Here is a 21,208-nt window from a genome sequence, read left to right on the forward strand (position 1 = left end):
CCCTGATTTTTATCGAGAGTTTTCTTAGGTGACTTCGGTCATTTGAGATGTAATTAACTATAGGGGCTTGCCCTTATAGGGAGCTTTTCCGGACCCAGCTTAAAATAAACCCTATTTAATTATTTGTATTAAATAGGGGAACTTGTCGGCAAATAAAATGGTTTCGCAGACCCAAACGGACGTCATATCTTTCTTAGTTTATTTGATCGAGCTTCATCCTCAGGTCTTGTGTTTATTCTTCGGGGTAGATACAGGATTTGAGGTAGAGCGCTCTTTCATTTAAACTGTGAAAAATATGAGGTCAGTTTGATTTCGTATTTTTCTAAAATTATATATATATATGTAAATTAAAAAGTCCTTCCGAAGCGGGTGACGGGATTTCGATTCCGGCGACCGACAGCTTCTTACGGGCGACCCCCAAACGTAACTCCCCCCTTTTTAAACGCCGACAGTTATGTCTCTCGACGATAACCCTGACAGCTGAAGGTCTGCTAAAAATGTAGGTTTCATGGTCGATTTTTATAGGTTTCCCATAAATCGCCCTCAATGAATATAGAACGTTTTGATTAAAGAAGTGTAGTCTTAAACCAGGAAAAGTGATCCATATTGGTATTATTGGCGGTTCTATAGAATGATCAAAATCGGGAGTCCATTTAAGGACTTTCATTTGGGTATATTCTAAAAACCAAAAGTTGTATAACAACCTAGCATAGTCTTCTTCCCTCTCTAATTTGGTAACAATATGTCTACCATCTAGCACACCCACATTCCGTTGTCCAAGAAGTTTTAGATTTTCAAAAGTACGAATAATATCCATCTTTGGATATCCATATGTAAATTTCCCTACTAGGACAAATTTTAGATCCTCAGCATGTTTAGACGTTTCACCTTTAGTAAAATACAAAGTAGGCTTCCCACCCTCCCTACTCGCTTTCTTAAATAGGCCATCCCCATTGGTATTTTCTTCAAATTATATGCGTGTAGTCTTAGGAAAAATTAAATTAGTGGTATCAAAGCCTTTATTTCCCTTTAACACATCAACAAAAGACGGTGCCACCATATAATAAACCCAACAAACCACAAGGACAAAAGGAACCCAACCACCACAAGGCAACAAAGCCAAATCAAAAAACAGTGCAATACATAGGCCCTAACCACCACAAAAGCTAGAAAAAAAGATCCAAAAACTCACCAAAAACGAAAATAACAAGGAATCACAACCCAAATATGTAGATCCGAGAAGCACAACAAAGATAACAAAAAGAAACAGTTATCTAGATCGAAAATTATATGTAATAACTCAGTAACGAAGCAATAATCCAACTCGAGCGCCAAAGCAAATGCCGACGTAGAAACCCTAGACGAAGTGGTCAAGAAATTGCCAGCGAGCGCTCCTCCAATCGGCAATAACCGAAGCAATAATCTAGAAAATCAAGCACCAAAGCAGGTAAGAGAGGAAAAAGGTGAAGATTTCACCAAAAAATAACGTCAATCAAAACCCCACCCCTATATATATATATATATATATATATATAACCAGAAATTATATATATAAACATTTACAAAATTTCAATCAAAGATTTATTTTATATTCATTTTTCAGCCTTAAAAAAATTCATATTAAGATGTTTTTTTCTTTAATGATTTATATATATTTTTAGTTTTTTATACTCTATAACTAAATTATTAAATGCACTATCTAAGTTTTCATAAGTAATTTTACCTTATTGCCTGCGAGTTTGATATTGAATCCTCAATAGCCATTAGAAATAACTTGACATCTTGATCTTGGTAGGTAGAGCTGAACTCCTCAGACTCCGGATTTGCTCACAAAGTTTTTTTTCTTCTGTGTTATTCTTTTTATTTTATCTATTATTTCTTTAATCGTTAACTTTTTTTTTTCCTTTTTTTTGTTGGTTGCCAGGTATGGACAATCACCTCTCATATGCTTAGACTTTCCGTTTACTGGTGCAGAAAGATAAAAAAAATAAAAAAGTAGCAGGCACAAAATTTTTTAGCTATCTAAGATCCTATATCCACATTTAGCTAATTCCATAGGCTAGAAATCTATCAACAATAAAATATGTTACAATCTACAATCACTTCTAAAACCTGTTAAATACAAACCCCACTACATTATAACTAATAATAATAAAGAAAATAAAAAATCAAATGCTGAAAGAACATGAAAAATTACAACCTTGCCTAATAACATGTTTTCTAAAATTTTATTTATCACTTAGTTAAAATGAATATGTATTAGCAGTAACTCTAAATGAATTACCTCTTATACACAAAATACTTTTAAATTATATAAGCTCAGAAAAGTTTTTAATACTTTTCAATAATAATCTCAAAGGTCTTTATAAATTTTATATAGTTAAAAGGAGCTTAATTTTAAATTTTATAAGATAACAAATTATAAATTGAATATTTGTAATTTTAAGTCTTAATGCAAATATGTTTTATTTAAAAAATATGATTAATCATTTAAAAAATCAATATCATTTAGATTACTATAAAGCTTTGGTGGATATAGGAATACGACCTTGACTTAAATAAAAAATCAGTCATTGATGAGTAAAATCAAGCTCTTAAAAGGTAAACATTAATAATCGAAGAACCTGTATACTTTCATCTGGCACAATAAGAATAAGATAATGAAAATATCTTTAAACCAAGAAAATATTTAACAAAATATTTGAGCAAGATAAATAATAAAATTAAAAAAATATATTTCTTACTCAAATATGAATTTTAAGTCATATGATTTTCCAAGTGAAGAGTTCGAATCTTCTCGGAAGAACAACAACAATTTGGAAGAAAACTTTTTGTTGATCTTCTTTGAGTTTCAGAAGGGCTAAATGACCTTAATTTCAATCTAGTTATCATTTTGATTTGGTAGGCTAACAATCCCTCCAAAACAACCCAAATTTTAAAATCAATATAAAATCTTTCAATGAAAATAATTAAATAAAAAGCGGAATAATTGAATTCAAAAATTAAATTTGAATTAAGATAACTACCAGGAATATAACTAAGAAAGATTGGAGAGAATTTTTGAAATTGAAATGTGCCAAAAATCATTGAAAATTCATCCAAATCTATTATGAAAATTATAGGTCATGAATTTATTAATTTAAAGGTGTTTAATTTATGCAAAATCCAATTTATGTAATATATGTAATAAATAAACTAAGAAAATAATTATGAATTTATTTGAATCAAAATTAAATTTATTCTATAGTAGCTTTTAATTGTTGTTGTTGTTGTAGCTTTTAATTGTATAAAATCTTTGAATTTCCTACCATAAAATAGCATATTATTTGATTCAGGTTTTAAATATGTGATGCTTATTTAAAGTTATAATACATATATATGGCATTTTTCCAATAACTTTAATGCTTTAATTGACAAAGTATTGGACATAGATAGATATGGGCTATAATTTGAGTAAAGTGATGAGCGGCCTTTTGGCAATACGAGGCTATCCTAAGCATAGTTGTCCCATGCATCTCTAGGAATAGGTTTAGGTGGTTGCATAGCTTGCTATTATTAGTAGTGGTGTAAATGATTTGAATCGAGACTTGTAACCCTAATGTCAATTGAGATGTTGGCTTTTATGATAAAGCATAAATCTAGCAAGGGTTTGTCGGGTAGTATAGTAAGCACAGAGTAGGAGATTTTACAATTTTATGGCTTGTTGCCTTTTAGTTTTTTTTAAGATACATCTTGAGGCCTTTTAAGATTAATCGGTTGGTTATTTAATTTGTATTCTAATCAAGGGTTAAATGATTGTGGTGTGGAGTAGTTGGACGTGAAGGTCAAGTTAAAAAGCCATGATGATCGTCTCAAAGAATTAGATTTTTTTTATGATGATGCTAGTAAAGAAGTTGAAAATGGTAGGTGATATCCCCCCAAGTACATAGCTTGTCATTGGCTTTTATTTTTTCAACAATGGGTTAAGTACCATTCATTTTGTGGAGAAATTGATAGCCAAAATAATGAATATCCATGATTTTGAAGTTGCAGGATAAGAACCCGTAATGCTGATTCCTTGCTTTGTTAAAGGCCAATGGGTTTGGACATTTCTACCTTGTGGAATTGCATAACATTGGAATGCAGTTGATAGCTTGTAATTTTTTTGAATGAAGTTTTGTGCTTCTGGCTTCATTGTTACTCAATAAAATATCTGCTTTAGGTTCATTATAGTGAGGGTTTTATATCCCAAGCCTTTGTTGCATATAATGAAGTGTAGTTCTTGGAGCCCTTGGTTTGCCTTCGACAATAAGAAGCATTATTGGTAAGGCCCAATGAAAGTACTCTTGTAAAATTTATCTTCAATAATGATGATGGATTTTATGGAATTTTGATGGAGGTGGGTAGTAGTAGTAGGGTTTTTAGAAGTGGCTCATCACATAGGAAAGAGAGAATATGTCCTTTAGAGTGTACCTCCTTGAGAGCGTGTCACTCCAGGACTTCGGATGCTACAAAATTGGACCTCCTTAATGAACCTCCGATATTGATCCACAATCTTTGAAGTTGCTAGCTTGATTATTAGATTGGGCATTTGGTTCTCAAGTGCTATGAACAATGTGATATTTCTTGATTTAAAGAGTTTATTTCATCTAGTCGAGGTACCTCATAAGCTAATGGATATGGGTGTCTAAATCCCCTTCCTCTTTGAAGCTATGAGTTTGGAGTTAGTGTGGATTGTTATATTTTGAACCCTATGAGCAATAGCATGCTTGAGGCCCACTATAATGGCTTTGTATGTGATTATTTGTTTGTAATCCAAGGTTTCTTTCAAGGTACGTGAACATATTATTGAGCCTTGCATTAGAGCTCTCAAATGTGTCATCAACCTACATCCTCTTAGCATGAGAGCTAAAGAGCACACAACTCAATGAGTTTAGGTGATAAATTTCACCACAAGTTCATCAACACTTGTGACTTGATATTAGGTAGATTGGTAAGAAGCTCATGTCAAACTCCCTCAGTTTCTTGATTCAACTATCCAATTCACCAGCTTTCCATAGGCCTTTGTTTTCTTTATGATTCATTTCAAAGGATGTTTGGAATAAACATCGATTGTGTGGGCTTTAAAGCTCAAAAGTAGTTTTCTTGCTTAGAAGATCATGGACAATCTATTTTTTCTAGATCTTATTATACTTGTGTCATAGACGATCTTCCTTATAAAGTATACCATGTGTTATGTGACATTTTCTTTTATAATATGAATTGAACTCAATGCGCATAGGTTTAAACATCTAGTTGTTTTTCAAATAACCCTCGTTATCTTAAAAAAACGGCGACATTCATCTCTTATGAGATACGAAAGCCACTAAAGTCCACTACTCAATTGTTTCAGCATTGCACATCAACTTTTTAGAAAAGGAGATGACATATTGAATTCATTTGTTCACTTGTTTTTCCATTGAAGTATATTATTGGATGAACCCTTCAAAGTGGAGATATTTGTCTCATGAGCAAGTAAAAAAGCGAGACAATTTTGATATTTGATTGTTTAAGCTCTACGCCTCAATGTTTCGTGTGGGTGCCATGTTTTGGAATGATTTGATTTTTTTGAAATTTCCTCAATTCTGTTGTGTTAACATGACGGTTGTTTCTTAACATGATTCCAACGAACTTTTGGAGATGATTCGAAGGCTCATTTAACAAGAATAAGTTGCATTTTGTATTAACTGAGGAGACAAAAACAACTCTATAAGTCAATGATAAGCTTTTGATCAATTTATCATTGACATGAATCCCCATGGTTTGTCTTATAAAGTCTTTGAAGAATTTATTTGTAAGAAATTTATTTTGAACGACCTACTCATTAATTTATATGCAATTAAGATGAAAATTTAATTTTTATTTATATATTTATTTTTTCAATAACCAGCTTAAACTTGGGATCCAACTTAATGGATTGTTATTATTTAGTCAATCTCGTGCTTCCCTATTGGGCATCCAAACTAGGATGCCTTTTTTTTTATAAGTGTTCACACTCATCTTTCTTTGACTGATAATAGGGACTTAACAAGCATAATTCATGATAGATGCTCCTTCCGATAGTGCGATATTGATCAGGTTTTCAATGGGGGAAGCACTGTTTATAGTTTCTTTATTTCATATTCTAATGTTTGAAATTGTCGATGCTAAGTGTTATAGATAGACATTAATATGTTTGTTGGAGATGGTAGGATTGCATCATTTGTTGGTTTTATCCACATTAAACATGTCATAGCAGAGTATGAAACTCCATCTCCAGGTGCAAAATATAGGTGAAATGCAATAGATTCACTAAATGTTCTTCTCAAATGTAGTATTGTTAGCCTTATATAATATGGCTACTTAATACATGTTGAGTTACCCATCGGGGAATTCTTCAAGTATGATGAGGAGAGAATCGTTGATTTGAACCCTTTTCGGGCAATTGTCCAACTTATAATGGAATAGAAGAAACCAAATTTTAGTAAGGTGGAATGGAACGATACTTTAGTTGAGCTCCTATTTGTCAATTGGGATTCTTTTTTACATTAAACCAGGGGTTACCAATTTTAGCATTGATGATTGTTGAGACTTAATGAGGAATTTGAAGTCCAAGATTTGAATCACCAAAAATAATTGACTAATCAATGTGAGACTTCAACAACAATTTCTTTGGTGTGGCAATAAGTCCTTGGTTTGATAACATTGATCATTTAGTGGTGGTGTTGACTTCATTGAACATTTTGCAGTTGTTGTGCTGCTATTTATGTTGATGCCGCCCCATAGTCTAGTTAGTCCTAGCCCATGCAAGTTGGTATTGGATGAAGAAATTGAGGTTTCCTTGCAGATTAACATCTTAATATTTACTTTTTAGTTACATGATTTGTTGGAGTGACAATTACTCCAATGGAAGTGTTAATTCCAATGTTTTGAAAATTGGCTCAAACCAATGAGTTTGATTCAGGAATTGATTGTCTAGCTGGTCCAATTTTATTGAGGTTATGGAATGCTTGTTGGCTTGGCTAAAATTTTTTGGAGTTGGTGATATAATGCGACTTAGTTTAGGTGGTAAAATTGAGTCATCTATATCGACGCTAGAAGATAATTAATTTAAATTGGAAGATTATTTAGAATGTTACAATGTTTGAAAAAAATGTAAATTTTATGATGTTATAATGTTTAAATATGTATTTAAGACCTTTTAATTTTTAAATACATAATAAAAGTATGATGTCATTATTGATATGGGTGATTTGTTGAACTAATTGGTTCGACTTGTCAAAGCAATCAATTGTTGAATTAATGGTCAATTCAATTTAATGATTGTCCTAGCTTTCAAAACATATGCTAGTATAGGTCTTGGTGCTTATGGTCATGCATTAGAAGCTATGGCCACTTAACATTCTTTTATTCTGAATGTCTATCAGAGCATTTTTTTGGGTTGTGTTCAATGGTGTGCATTCCTTCTTTTAAAAGGCCTTGTATTGCTACTATGACTATTATGACAGCTGAGCGGGAAGATACGAATGCTTAGGCTAGCATTGGTTCCATTGACAATAAGGTTATAGTTTTATTTGGAGTTTTATTTATCTTCCCTTGTATTTGTTTGAATCACATTCAACGCATGTTAATGTTTTAGTGGTATTCTGATCCTCATTGTTGTGGATGAGGCTGGTGTAATGTAATAGTGGATTGTCTCTCGCCTCTGTAATGAATATAATAGACCAATACACAGACCTTTGAGGATGATTCCCTACTGTAGCTCAAAATTTGCTTTGGACAATATTGTTGTGGAGAATCTATAACAATATTTTTTTGGTAAACTAATCCTCATTTTGGTGGTTCTTGTGTAAGTGGAAGGAATCTTTGATGATTCTTCAGTTTATTAAAAATTGTTTGACAATGAGCCTGAAAGTTTAACAAAATGTGGATAATTTTACTAGGGATAGTATAAAATAAGTTCGGGACTGAATCTTAGTTGGGGAGTGTATTTGAGGCGCATTTGATGTGCTTAACAATAGTGTAGACATCATATGGTTTTACAGTGTTTAGTTTGAAGCCCATTAAAAGAGCATATAATAGAATGACACCAACAAGGTGAGAAGACTCCTGGAGCTTTGATATGGGATAGAATGAAACCTATCCACAACAGGAAAATTCTAGAATAGATGTTGAAGCTCATTGTGAAGGGATTTGTAAGGGACACCATGATATATTAGGTGGTACATTTGTTGAGGTAATGAGGAGGTTGTAAGCTTGATCTATTGAGTGAGTGGATTTGGCAATGTCATGGAGGTCATCATTGAGAGCCCAAGGATGAGGTGAAAATGGAGCCTTAGTCTGGTTGAAGGTGTTTTGTGAGAACATCCTTCTGGTGTGCTGTCTTTTGATTTAGTAGGGTAAAAGGAAGGGGAGATCTAATAAGTTTTTGTAGTGATGACCCATATTAGGGGGTTCATGCAGAAGATGGAGGATCTTGGCTTGGATTCCTTAATATGATGTCCATGGTCTAGGGATGCATATTTGATGGCTTTATCAATAAAACTTCTATTTGGATGTGGGAAGGTGTAGACTTGACCTTGATGGAGGGAAGGTTCTTTAAATGATGATAGTTGGATGAAGACCCCCATGATTGTTGGCGTTATGCTTGTTCTCCGTTTGATTTGGCGTTGTCAGCGAAATATCAATCTAAATGAGAATTTGGCTTCCACTAACAAAGCTGAACTATTGCGTTCTGAAATATATGTGTTTGTAATGGGGCGCTTGACATATTTGTGCTGAATAATGATCCTGTTCATATATATTAGTTGAACACAAAATACTTGTCTTCCCAAGAGCAATTCAACTTTACAAATGGCTTGCAATTTTATCATCTGTAAAGGGTGTAGAATCTTTAATAAGTTTGATGGTTTTGTATTTTCCCCAATGAATTCCTCCTGATTTGACTGATTTTATTGTAATCCATTGTATTGATGCATCTGCTTTGGATCAGAGCTATCTGAAAATGGCCTTGGCTAGTCAAATAAACATGGCAGTGAGAAGTTGTGTAAAAGTTATTTTCCATGGAATGGAGGAAAGAATAGTTAGAGGTGCCAGTTTTTGTGATTTTTTATAAATCTTGGCCATGCCAAACAAATATGGATTCAGTGAGATTTTCATTTCAACCTTAGGTACATGAAAGTCGAAGTTCATTTAAAACTTCAAGTAACTTTTTAAATTTGGTAATTATGATTTTAGTGAGCTTTTTTTTTAAGTAATTTGAACTTAAAATTTAAAGATTTTTATATTGGTGGAACTGTATAGAATTGCTAATCATTGTATAGGTACACGATAATTGAAGTTCATTTAAAATTTCAAGTAATTTCTTAAACTTTGTAATTATGCTTTTGGTGAGCTTTTTTTGTGGTAATTTGAACTAAAAAATGAAGATTATTATATTGATGAAATTGAATAGAAAAGTTGATCCTTTCAAATTTACATTTATTGGAATTTAAATGCATAGTTTTTGTATTAATTTTTTATGCTTCTAACACTATAAGTTTTGAGCCATTTTTATTTCTGGTGTTGAGTAAAAATTTGCGTTTGATAATTTTAGGGGTTGTATCTGTTTCTTAACCAAAACTTGCATATTATAATTATTTTATTTTTTTTATGCTTTTGTCTTCATACTGCATTGACCTATGAGGAAAATCTCTTATTGGTTATCTTTCTTCATGCTTCTTTTCAACATATTATGAACCCTATTTGTCTCCTCAATCCTTCTGTTTTGGATTACATCTTACGCCATTTTTTTTCTGCACCAGGTTATTTTTAATTTTTCAAAATTTTGATGTACTGCATCCATGATTTTTACCTTCACGTACTGTTATGTGGTCTGATCGTTGTGTTTTTGGTTTTTCTTGCAGTCTTTGCAGAGCGTGGTGTTCAAGGAGGTATGATTATCTCAGAATTTGTAGTACCTAAAAATGTATTGGTTGTTTCATGCCTTTAGAACTTTATTTTACAAAGTAAAGTCAACTAAATTGAATATCATGGTTATCTTGTGTTTGTCCTCTATGCTAATTTATTTGCTGTTCGTTTGATCCTAATTGCATTTGTTGACAGGCTGGATCCGTCGATCCTGTGACGATGACAATCAGCATTTTATTACAACGGTTTGACATAGGCTTCAATGCTGCCCTCCTATCACAAGTAATATTCCTTTGTGCTACAAGTTGAACTGTTTTATGGCACTGAATTCAGCCCGTTTCATGAATTATCTCCTGTGATCTGATAAGGCTAAACTAAGCACGAACCAAAAGTTATGAATGGTCCTTTAATATTGAAACCAGAGAATATTGAAGAATTTAATCATTAGTTTCATCTGGATTAATAAGTGCCATATAAATTCGTGAGTGCTGAGTATCATGATCAACAACATCAGAGATAATAATAATATAAGTCGAAAGTATTTCCTTTAGCTTCTCTGTAGTTTTTAAACTTTAAAAACTTTTCATAGATAAGCTTAACATTGATCATATACCATTTTTGTGCCTCAGTATGTTTCTTTGCTATTCATTGGAATGCTGGTTGTCATTTCAGTTAGAGGCTTTCTATCAAATCTCATGAAGGTAATGTTTTATTCAAGCTCATTCTGCTCATACCGAAATGCACTTATAAATATGTTCATTTTCCTTCCAAGTCATAAAGATTGGCCTCAACTTCTGACATAACTTTTTTTGTTTTCTTAATTTTTTATTTATTTATGCATGATTAACCTTAATCTAAGCAGTTGAATTTAGCTTTCAAGAAGAATCATTAAATGTTATAAAGTCCCTGCATTCCTAGTACTCACTTCCTGTTATTTTCTGCATGCAGTTCTTCTTTGCTGTTTCTAGAGTTGGTAGTGAGACATCTTCCAATGTTGTTCTTTTTCTTTCTGAGATCATGGGCATGTATTTTGTATCATCCATCCTCTTGATAAGAAAAAGTCTAGCAAGTGAATACAGGTATGCTATATTGCTGACAGATCATGTAGAAATATTTGCATGTATTTTGGTTTGTTGATTTTTTTTTATTAATTGGTTGTTTCCAATGTTAATCTATAGAACTTTTTTACTTCAAGCATGCTACGTTGAATGCGATGACTGGCAATCTGAACACTTGTAGTGTTTAATTTTGAGGTGGTTCTAGAATTTGATGATGTATGTCAATTAAAATGTAGATTCAATATTGGTGTCATATCATCACAATGGCCAATGAAAAGGTCACAAACCAAGGAACTACATCATAATTTGGGCTATTCACCATGTATAACTCTCCATATAAGCTCATGGATGTTCCCTCATCCCTCCAAAATAATTGGAAAAAAAATTAGAAGCTTAGTCTGAGGTATCCGTTGATGGGTAGGTTGGCCCCACCAATCAAGGTGTTGGAATCCTTAAATTTATATTATTTTTCGTATTTATTTTTTCTTTCCATTAGAACTAGTCATCGATCAATGTAATAGTAGTTTATTGGCTCTTAAAGTTTTCCAAACTTGGTTAGGCTTGGAAAAGGCTTACAAATTGAATCATATTTTGTAATTTTGACTTGATTGAAATAAAATTATCTATTGCACGTGTAAATTTCCTGTTAAAATGAAGATTCCTGAGGCTTTTTGAGTCCTTAGTTATTCTTGCCACTCTTACTTTTCCCTGCTTTTAGCACAATTCTTCTCTCATCCGTACAAGGCTTGACCTACCTTAAATCTTTGCCTCTTTCAACCCAAGTCACCTTCAACAGCTTTAAAATCTTGTTACATATTTGACCACAGCCTCTATGAATTTCTTATGCCTTTACTCTCTATCGTTTACAAAATGTCCAAGCTATAAAGCTTAATATAATAAAACAAAATTTTGTATTCAGCAACTAGATTAAAAGATTTATAACTCTTTATCCATTGGTCCAATATCCATAAAAAAATTAAAATTGATTCTCTGACATCCCAATCTCTTGATGTAAATTTTCTTACAAATTTCTCTTAGAAAAAATTTTCTTTTTAAAGCTTATGTTTCACCCTCAAATCTATCCAAATTTTGAATTCCTTTTTTCTTTCACTACTCTAAGAGTGTACCAATCAAATCGCCATCATTATCATCAAGATCCCATAGACCATATCATATTGAGATTAGAGCCAAGAGATTTTAAAGTCAAGATGGAAGAGCTTGAAGGCACATGTTGGCTATGACATAAATCACACATTTTTTTGGCAGTGTTTGTTTTTTTAAAAAGAAAAGGATTTGAGGTTTTTGTAATTAAAGAAATGCAAATGCATTTTCCTTATAAAAAGTTACTCTTGCTGTACTCAAGCTTTTACTTGTCTTGTTGGGTGGCTTATTCATGAGAAAAAAATTCAATTTATTAGGATTTGCTTTTATTGAAGTTATTACCACCACTAAAAAGGCTGAGCTTCGCCTTTGCATGAACCTGCCATAACCTAAAATTTTATTGAGATTCCCTAAATATAAAAGGTGTGTTCTAACTAAAAGAAGAACATTTCGAAATTTAATCAAGAGAAAGATAATTTAAACTTATATTTCTGGGTTCATCGTTTGAACTTTATAATTTTTTGTGCATTTATTATTATAGTAGAGGATTACTTGTTTGCAAAATTCATAAAAGACAAGTTCTAGAATTTGCTGTGCTAAAATTTGTGATTTTAAAACTGAATAGATCTTTGTAAAATAGTTTGAAATATAAGGAGAGTTTGGGACATAAGCGGTCTTATACCCTCTCATTTCCTATAAGTTTTCTTATCCTCAATATTACTTCGATCAGACACACACAATTTTTTAAAAAAATATGATGCTATTGATAAAAATTATGTATGTTCGAAGTGTCTATATTTTTTCATGATCAACTTCGAAGCTTAGTTGTTAAACCCTAATTTTTACTTGAGTCTGAACCTAAGGACGACTAGTCTTGAAGACTCCCTGTTTAATGACATCAACCGAAAAAATTGTTTAGGCTTTAGAGGATCTTTGCTTTTAATTACAAGTTAATGCCCCAACTTTGATGTAATCCATGATTCCACTAAATTCTTATATGGATTGGCCCTACTGTAGGATTTTCTTTGATTTATCAATGGATAAATTATTCTGTGATGAAATTTATAGGGTATGCTAAATCTACTGGACCAACATCTTAGTTAAAGAACTAAGGAATTGTAGGACCCCAGAGACTTGGGTTGAGATGAAAGAACTCTTAAAGGTCAATTATGAACCCAGGTTTCATGAAAAGGGTCTATATTGCCAATTTTTACTCCCCTTAAATAATGAATGATACTGCATCTTACCAGATAGATGCTTATGAGACCCACTTAACAAGGACAAACTGCACTGATCCTGATTGGCAACTTGCCTGTAAGTTCATTGTTGAGATATGACAAAATTAGAAACAAAAAGGATCCCTTATTTTATAAGAGGCAAGATGCAGTAGATTTAGCATTAGTGTGGTATAATACATGTTTGATCCAGTGTTATACCTTTCACAAACACTGGAACTCAATCTATTCAATTTTGAAATCTTCTACTACCATATTGTCTATTAGTGCTCTTCAAGCCAAAAGCCCTACTTGAACCAAACAATAAGAGCTACATGACATTATTTGTTTAGAAGTCATAAAAGGAAAATATTTAAAACGAGTGCACAATTAAAATTTTTTTCTAAAGGAAATTGAGGCCTTTTATCCTGATAAATATTAGAAAATTTTGGATGATAATACTCTTTTAGAAAATGAATGTGATTTAGATGATAAACTTGTGGTTGTTACTCTTTTAAAGCTTAAAAGGTTTCAACCTAAAATTTTTCCAAATCTTGGAAACCCCTTTTTCACATAAACCTTCCAGTACCATCTTGAGGGTACACCAATAAATTTTTTTTTTTCACTATCAGTGTTCCATAAACCCTGCATCAAACATGTATTTAGGTCTCTTTATGATACAATCTTCAATCAAACTGGTTGTGACTCAATATTTCCTCAAGATCACTTGCCTCAATTTTGGGCTGAGTATGGCCTAAGTTTAGGTGGCTTGATATGATCTTAATTTTAGCCCTTGCTCGCTTGTTCAATTGAACCCGAGAAAAAAAAAATTCAATTATATATTAATTTTTTATCTTATATGGCCAATTTATAATCCAATATTTACACATGCATTTATTGATTCAAATTGAGCAGAGTTTCTAATTTTAATTTAATTGATTCTGTTTTAGTGCTTTTTTATTATTTTATTTTAGTTTATTTTGATGTATACATGCCTATGATGATGAATTTTATAAAATATGGGTTGAATCCTTTAATATATATGTTGTCGACTGGAGTCCTTGTGTTGGTTTGAGTCAGTTAAGCTGGTTATCCTTTGGTTGAATGGGCAAAGATTTTGTCGACATTATTGTTTGACCATAACTTATCATGCTGGTCCAATTTTCAAGCCTTAGAACTGTTGGTTTTGGTTCTCTTTGTTGGATGTATGTGATATAACTGGTTTGTCTTTGGTTCTTCTGGTTCTTTTTTCTTGAAGATTTGATTATGTTTAGCCATGTACAAGAAGTGTAACATTCCAATTAGAGATCCCCAACCACCATAATAACAAAACTTAGAAGTCCAAACATTAGTTCTAAGAACAAGGCCCATATATGACTATTGCTTGATTTCGTTACTAGGCTTAGCTGATTTTGTACTTTGTTAGGGTATTTACTATTGTAATGATTACATGATATAGAGATATGCGTCTTCGTTAATGTTAATTACGGGATATGCTTAGCATGCAACAATATCAAGTGTTCAACTATTTTTTGAGAATAGGAGCTAACTACTTTTTTTTCAATTAGTATTTGCATAAGAAATTTTTTTATTATAATAACGGAAGGCCTAAGGCATGCAATAAATTTTTTTTAATATTATTTTTTGGGTTTTCTACATCCTATTTTTTTGAGTGCTATTTGGATTTGAATTTTTTTTTTTTTTGCGAATAGCAAGTAGCGAATACATGGTCATGAGGCATAACTTTATTTATTTAATGATCTCTAACCTTGATTTATTTTCTAAGGTTAGTAATTGATTTGTTTGATTGGGTATATATTTTAAAATTCAGTACAAACATAATTTGCAGTTGTAGTGTAAATCTTGTCTAATTTTTTGTTTCATTAATTTTAAATTACTTACAAACTTTTTATTTAGGTGATTATTAAATTATCATTTAGCTTGATTTCAGTGTATATCTACACACATGTGCACGCACACATATACACACGTGTCGCTTAATACATGAATATATACATATATTGATGCGTGATTGTATATAACATATTTGTATGTATATATACATTCATATGTCTTGTCGATCATGCCCAAATAAAATTTGATTTGAATTAAACTTCGGTTTTTACTCGGTTCTTTGAGCCAAAAATTGCATGATTTTGTGGTATCTTCAATATTTTTTTTCAAATTCACTTCGGATGCTTGAGACTTCAAATTATTATAAACATCTTGAGTGTAGACTCTCTATGTTACCCAAAAGAAAAAAAAGTCATATGATCTCTGAACTTAAGTTGCAATGTTGTATAGGTCGCATGAAGTTTTCGAACTTAAGTTATAACATTGCATGGCTTGATTTGAAAAAAAAAAGGCCGCTATACAATGGCTTAATCATGTAGTTGTTGCCCCAAGTTTTAAATTTCATGGAAGAAGTCGAAACTCACCACTTAGAATACAATCTTTAGAAAAATAAAAATTTTAAGGAATTAAGAGTGTGTGCTAATGATTGTGAGTTTAGTTTTATTATTACTATCATGAATCCTTAGAGTGTTTTTAGAAAATTTGTTGAAAGTCCTATATGTGTCCGTGCTCTATGATGTTACTATCGATTGTTAGCTCTCTTTTAAACATGTAAGCTATCATGTTAGGTTTGGTATGTTGTATATTAGTATTGTTAGAAAAAGCTGCTGTTTTGGGGCACATGCCTGAGGAGTCACTATTTGAAGCCTATGAAAAACTTCTCACTATTACTGCTTGGAAGGAAAATTTCTTAAAACAGAAGGCTGCTGTAACCAGGTTTGTGGAGGGGGATAGAAACACCAGTTATTACCATGCCTGTATCTCATATAGAAAGAAGTTCAATGCAATCCATAAAAAACATAATTCTAGGGGGGGAGTGGCTCACTAATTCAACTTCCATTGCAAATGATGCTATGAATTTTTTCCAATCACTGCTCACCTTCCCTTCCGAGGACAGAATTTCTATCAATCATAGTCTATTCATGGAGGACAAGGAGTATACAAAGGATCTGGATCTCAATGGCATACCAACTGAATCTGAAATTTGGAAAGCTTTAGACTCCATTGGCATAAATAAGGCTGCAGGCCTTGATGGGTATTCTTCAGACTTTTATAAGAAATCATGACAGATTATTAAGGAGGATGTTGTTCAGGCTATCCAGAGTTTCTTTCAGGGTCATGATCTTCCCAGCTATTTCTGTTGTTCCACCATTGTTCTCATCCCTAAAGCTACTGATTGGAGCAAGTGGAATCACTACAGGCCCACCAGTCTTACTTGTGTCATCAGCAAAATAATTAGCAAAATTCTTGTTGGCAGGCTCCAACCCCACCTATCCAAGCTAATATGTTTTAACCATCTTACCGAAAATTTGCACACATTTCTAAGAAGCTAGTTATGTGAAAGTTAGGATCTTTTAGTAGGTGAACTTTCAAACTGATTATTTTGGGCTATCTGAATTATGACAGATTTGAGTTCAAATGTGTTAGCTTCTATGGTAGTGTTATTGATACTCTAATGTATTTCACCTACGAATAATTTGACAGCCTTAAGTGATCTAAGCTGAGTGTTTTCTTCCCGAGGTTTCATCATTTATTCTTAAATCTTTTTGAAGTTTTTGATTTTATAACTGTTTTTTTTTTATTTCAATTCAAAAAAATCTAGTTCAATAGATCCAGCATTACGTATGCAACCTAGGACTAACTAGTGACCCTAAACTAACCGATAACACAAATCACTTAACACAAATTACTGAAAACACAACTATTCAAATATTTACGTGATGAAAACATGAGGAAAAAACAAACCGTGATATTTTTTGATTTTTTAACATTGTAAATAACAATATATAAAATTTAAAATAAAAAAAAAGACAAGTTTCAAATCTAAACTTTAAAAATTTCAACTAAAATTCTCCTAAATTAATAATTTAACATTGTTCCTTGATAACGGTGCCCAACACTGATTTGCGATGTGATTAAGCACTCGTAAACCACACTCTATGTATATCGATCAAGTAGAATATGAATTATATGTCCACATATCCCGCAAGGAACTTATTAATTTTTGATAGAGGCAAATTTCTAGTTTACTAATCCTAGTCTAGTTTGAAATTACGAGTTATCTGAAGTTCTTCTATATGCTTGTAAATATTTCTAAAGCAAATCTAACAAGTGTTTGAAGTTTCTAGGTGAGATTTATGCTTCCTGAATTGGATTGTGTGATCCTCAATCTTTCTTCAATGAAATTTTCCTACCTAATGTTGACAATCAGTGATAAATACTCTTTATTCTATTCCTCTACACATGAAGTATTGAAACCTTATATTATGGTATTGTTTCCTTAATGTTGCAAAGTCTCTCAAGACTCCTCTAGTCCCATATATAGTTGCCATCTCCCACTGTCAATATTTCTATCACAAGTGGTTTTTCAAATTGTCAGATTGAAAGTAAAATAAAATTAAAAAGATAACATGCCAACATGTAATATAACCATAACGTGTCTTAGGGAAATCATATGGAGAGAAGTTGATTCATAAAATTACCAAATCAAAGAAGCACAAATAATTTAGTTACTAATCATGTGTGAAGAAAACAAAGAAACTTCTATTGAAATCTAAATTAAAATGCTTTTACAATGAAGAACAATCAGGCCAGATAAGTATCTTATAATGAAGACTCTCTTTGTCTTGTTCTCCCAAGTACAGAAACTCTTCTCCCTCTCTTTTCTCCCAAACTCTCACACAAAATGCACACACGCGACCACTTTCTTCTCTCACACAACACGAGTAAGAGAAAAATGAGAACCGGTCACCATCATTCAAATATCACCTATTTAACCAAATCACTCTACGAATCATTAAAACTACCTAAAGTCGGTGTTGGGCTCCTAGGCACCAGCGGGTAGCACTGGGTTTCCGCCCTCACAGTTTCTTGGCACAAAGGGAAAGTTAGGAATGGGCGCCTATGAGTCAGGAATGGGCTTCCTTTGAATTCTGGGTTGGTTGAATCGCTGGTGTGCCAGTCCAGGATTTAGCATCCAATTTTCTCCTTATGCTCCCCCATGTTGCCTTTACATATAGAAATATAAATACCACAGAAAAACATCAAAAAATGATACAATTAGCATTAAAAACATAGGAAATATGAAGTCATATTTTTTACACATCATTTATATTACAAGTTGCATAATTCTTGCTTGAAATATATGTATTAACTTAAATAAAATGGTTTTTCTGCTTCTGTTATAATATTATACTAAAGGACTATCATTTGCAGGATTATTATAACAGATGTTCTTGGGGGTGATGTCCAGTTTGATTTCTACCACCGCTGGTTTGATGCAATCTTTGTAGCTAGTGCTTTTCTCTCATTACTGCTGCTGACCGCACAACATAGTTCTCGCCAAGCAGACAAGCATCCCATTGATTAACCGCATCACTGTAAATATTTACAAACACCTCAATTCGTTTACCATAGTTTTTATTTAGCTAATAACCCTCCATTCATTTATAAGGGAGGGCAAAGAAGTTTAGGACACGTGGGATTTGAGAAGATTTACATAGAAACTGTGCTACTTTCTTTTTTGAATTTATTTTACATGGCTCGCAATTGGCAGGTCATATTAAAAGAAAGGGAAAATAACATAAATAACACCCGATTCTTATGGATTTAGCTATCTCACATCGACACACATAGCACTTTACTTATGGATGAAAAAGATAGATTTGACTATTAAAAAGTGATAGTTTTCATATGATGTTTGTATATGATGTTTGTAATTATGAAAGTTTGGGCGTGAGATAGGTAAATACGAAAGTTTTAGGTGTTATGTATGTAAAAGCCCCTAAAAGAAATGCATTGACGTAACAGCAACTAACGCCAGTCTTGTTCACTTCATCTGTTAATGCTTTCTTGCTGCTTGTATGATGGAATTAGTGGAATGTCACGATTGTTCTATCTTTCTTACTCGATTACATCTTGGGTCTATTTTCCTGCGTTGAATCATTTGCATTTGGGTTTTTTAATCTAATCTCCGTGTACTCTTTCTTTGTTTACCTTATCTAATGCAAATTTATGTCCTTATAGATGGTTGAGAAAAATGATTTTTTTTTTATTCATTTTATGAAGCTGGGATATCATTAAATAAATTTCTTTCCTGCGTATGCATTAGGGTTCTTAGTAGGCCTACAAATGAATTGAATCAAGTTGTGTAGGTGCTTATTTATGGTCGAGTTCATTCGGCTCGAGCATTGTTGGAGCTTATCTGATTGCGTTCAAACTTTATTCGTTTAAAATTATGGTGCGAGATTGATTCTAGTTTGACTCATATTGTGATTATTGAATTCTAAATGAATACTTTTTTTTTTTTTTGAAAAATAAATGAAACAATGATAAACCAATTAACGAGCGTACTGTTGGCTTGCCCAATGAGTTTTGTCAAGTTTATTAATGAGCACAATTTGATGGCTAAGTAAATTATCCTTGTCTATAACAAGAAAATATAGGGATTTGTTAGCTAATTAAATAAGCCTTATCAATTTTAATAATGATTGCCAAATATAGAAAATAAAATTTTAATTGAATGGGATTCTAAATGAATAACTAAAAATCATTCTAACAAGCATCTGTAATTTCAAAAAAATAGATAATCTTATAATTTGCAATCTACTGGCAAAGAAAATAAGGGTTTGTTTCCAACCCCTTAACCAGGTAGAGCATCATTATTCATGGAGGCACAATTTTTAAAGTTACTTAGAACAGGAGATGATAATATCAAAGTAATTTAATTTTAAGGATTGATAATGAATGCAAATGATATCATTCATATTTTTAAAACTTGAAAGTTGATGGATTTTGAAAAAAAAAAGAAAGATTAATAGCATATTGATATTGGGACTACTAATGGATAAAAAATTTCATTGTATTGAGTTTAAATGGCTTATGATATTCCAGCATCTATATCTTATCAAATTTTTTTACATGTCAATGCAGTAATTCAAATTATATTTTGTAAGTTTTGTTCCTTACAGTTGCATGAGGAGCATCAAAATTAATTTGATGGTCATAAAAAGTGGTACCAAAATTTTTTTTCTACGAGTCATTATTTTTAAAAATGAACTTTCATTGCATTCTTATCATCAAAATCATTTAAATGAATCACTCTGTTTACATCCGATTTCGTATGAAGGCCCATTGAGCTGATAATATTCACCAGAGTAAAAATGATAATTTCAATAATAAGAGAATAGTTTGATGATAGCCACATTAAAATGACTTCAAAACAAGTTGGGACTTCAATTAAAGTTATTTAATTTGAAAAATACACAATTTGGACTAATAAAGTTAATTAAATATTCTAACTCAAAAGTCACCATTTTCTCTCTCCTAATGATTGGCCATATCATTACATGAAGCTTAATTTAGCTAAAATCACTTAGCATATTGAATTCTTTGCATTTTTTTTAGCTAATGAGCTCAAGTAAAACTTTTGACCATAACCAACTCAGCTACCTAATAACCACCTCTCAACAACCTAGCCACTTCAGACGCTTATGTAACATGAGCTAGGAATCTCTTTTTTCACAACAATTTAGATCATTGGATTTCTTATGTTATCCTCTTCAAAATGAACTATACTAGTATTTTTTCACAATTACCTCTCTTTTTTAAAAATTTTATTCATCTCCCCTTGATCCCAAACCCTCCATTCCCTTTCCAACTCCCCCATCCAACTCCTTAATCCACACCCTTTAATCCTATTGGTCCACCTAAGGCACACATCATATCTCCTCTTTTCTCTCCACCTCACTTCAATCCAAACCCTTCCATTTATCCCATTAAATTGTCTCCTCAATCCAAGCTCTCAATCTCCTTTACTCCTTTCCCCTAAAACTCCCCACTTCCCTCACTAATCTA

At 32.2% G+C, this 21,208-nt stretch overlaps 1 protein-coding gene across 1 annotated transcript in view; it reads left to right on the top strand.

The window, feature by feature from the left end:
- Positions 1–18,968, top strand: part of LOC110021959 (GPCR-type G protein COLD1) — an 89,713-nt gene extending 70,745 nt beyond the window's left edge. The window contains exons 9-13 of the mRNA XM_020720694.1: positions 9,903–9,929; positions 10,102–10,188; positions 10,536–10,607; positions 10,855–10,985; positions 18,569–18,968. Of these exons, the coding sequence (XP_020576353.1) occupies positions 9,903–9,929; positions 10,102–10,188; positions 10,536–10,607; positions 10,855–10,985; positions 18,569–18,722 (471 nt within the window). The 3' untranslated portion in view covers positions 18,723–18,968. The remainder of the gene's footprint in view (positions 1–9,902; positions 9,930–10,101; positions 10,189–10,535; positions 10,608–10,854; positions 10,986–18,568) is intronic.
- The last annotated feature ends 2,240 nt before the right edge of the window (positions 18,969–21,208 follow it).

The sequence above is a fragment of the Phalaenopsis equestris genome, unplaced genomic scaffold (assembly GCF_001263595.1).
Source record: "Phalaenopsis equestris unplaced genomic scaffold, ASM126359v1 Scaffold000154, whole genome shotgun sequence".
Lineage (NCBI taxonomy): Eukaryota > Viridiplantae > Streptophyta > Magnoliopsida > Asparagales > Orchidaceae > Phalaenopsis > Phalaenopsis equestris.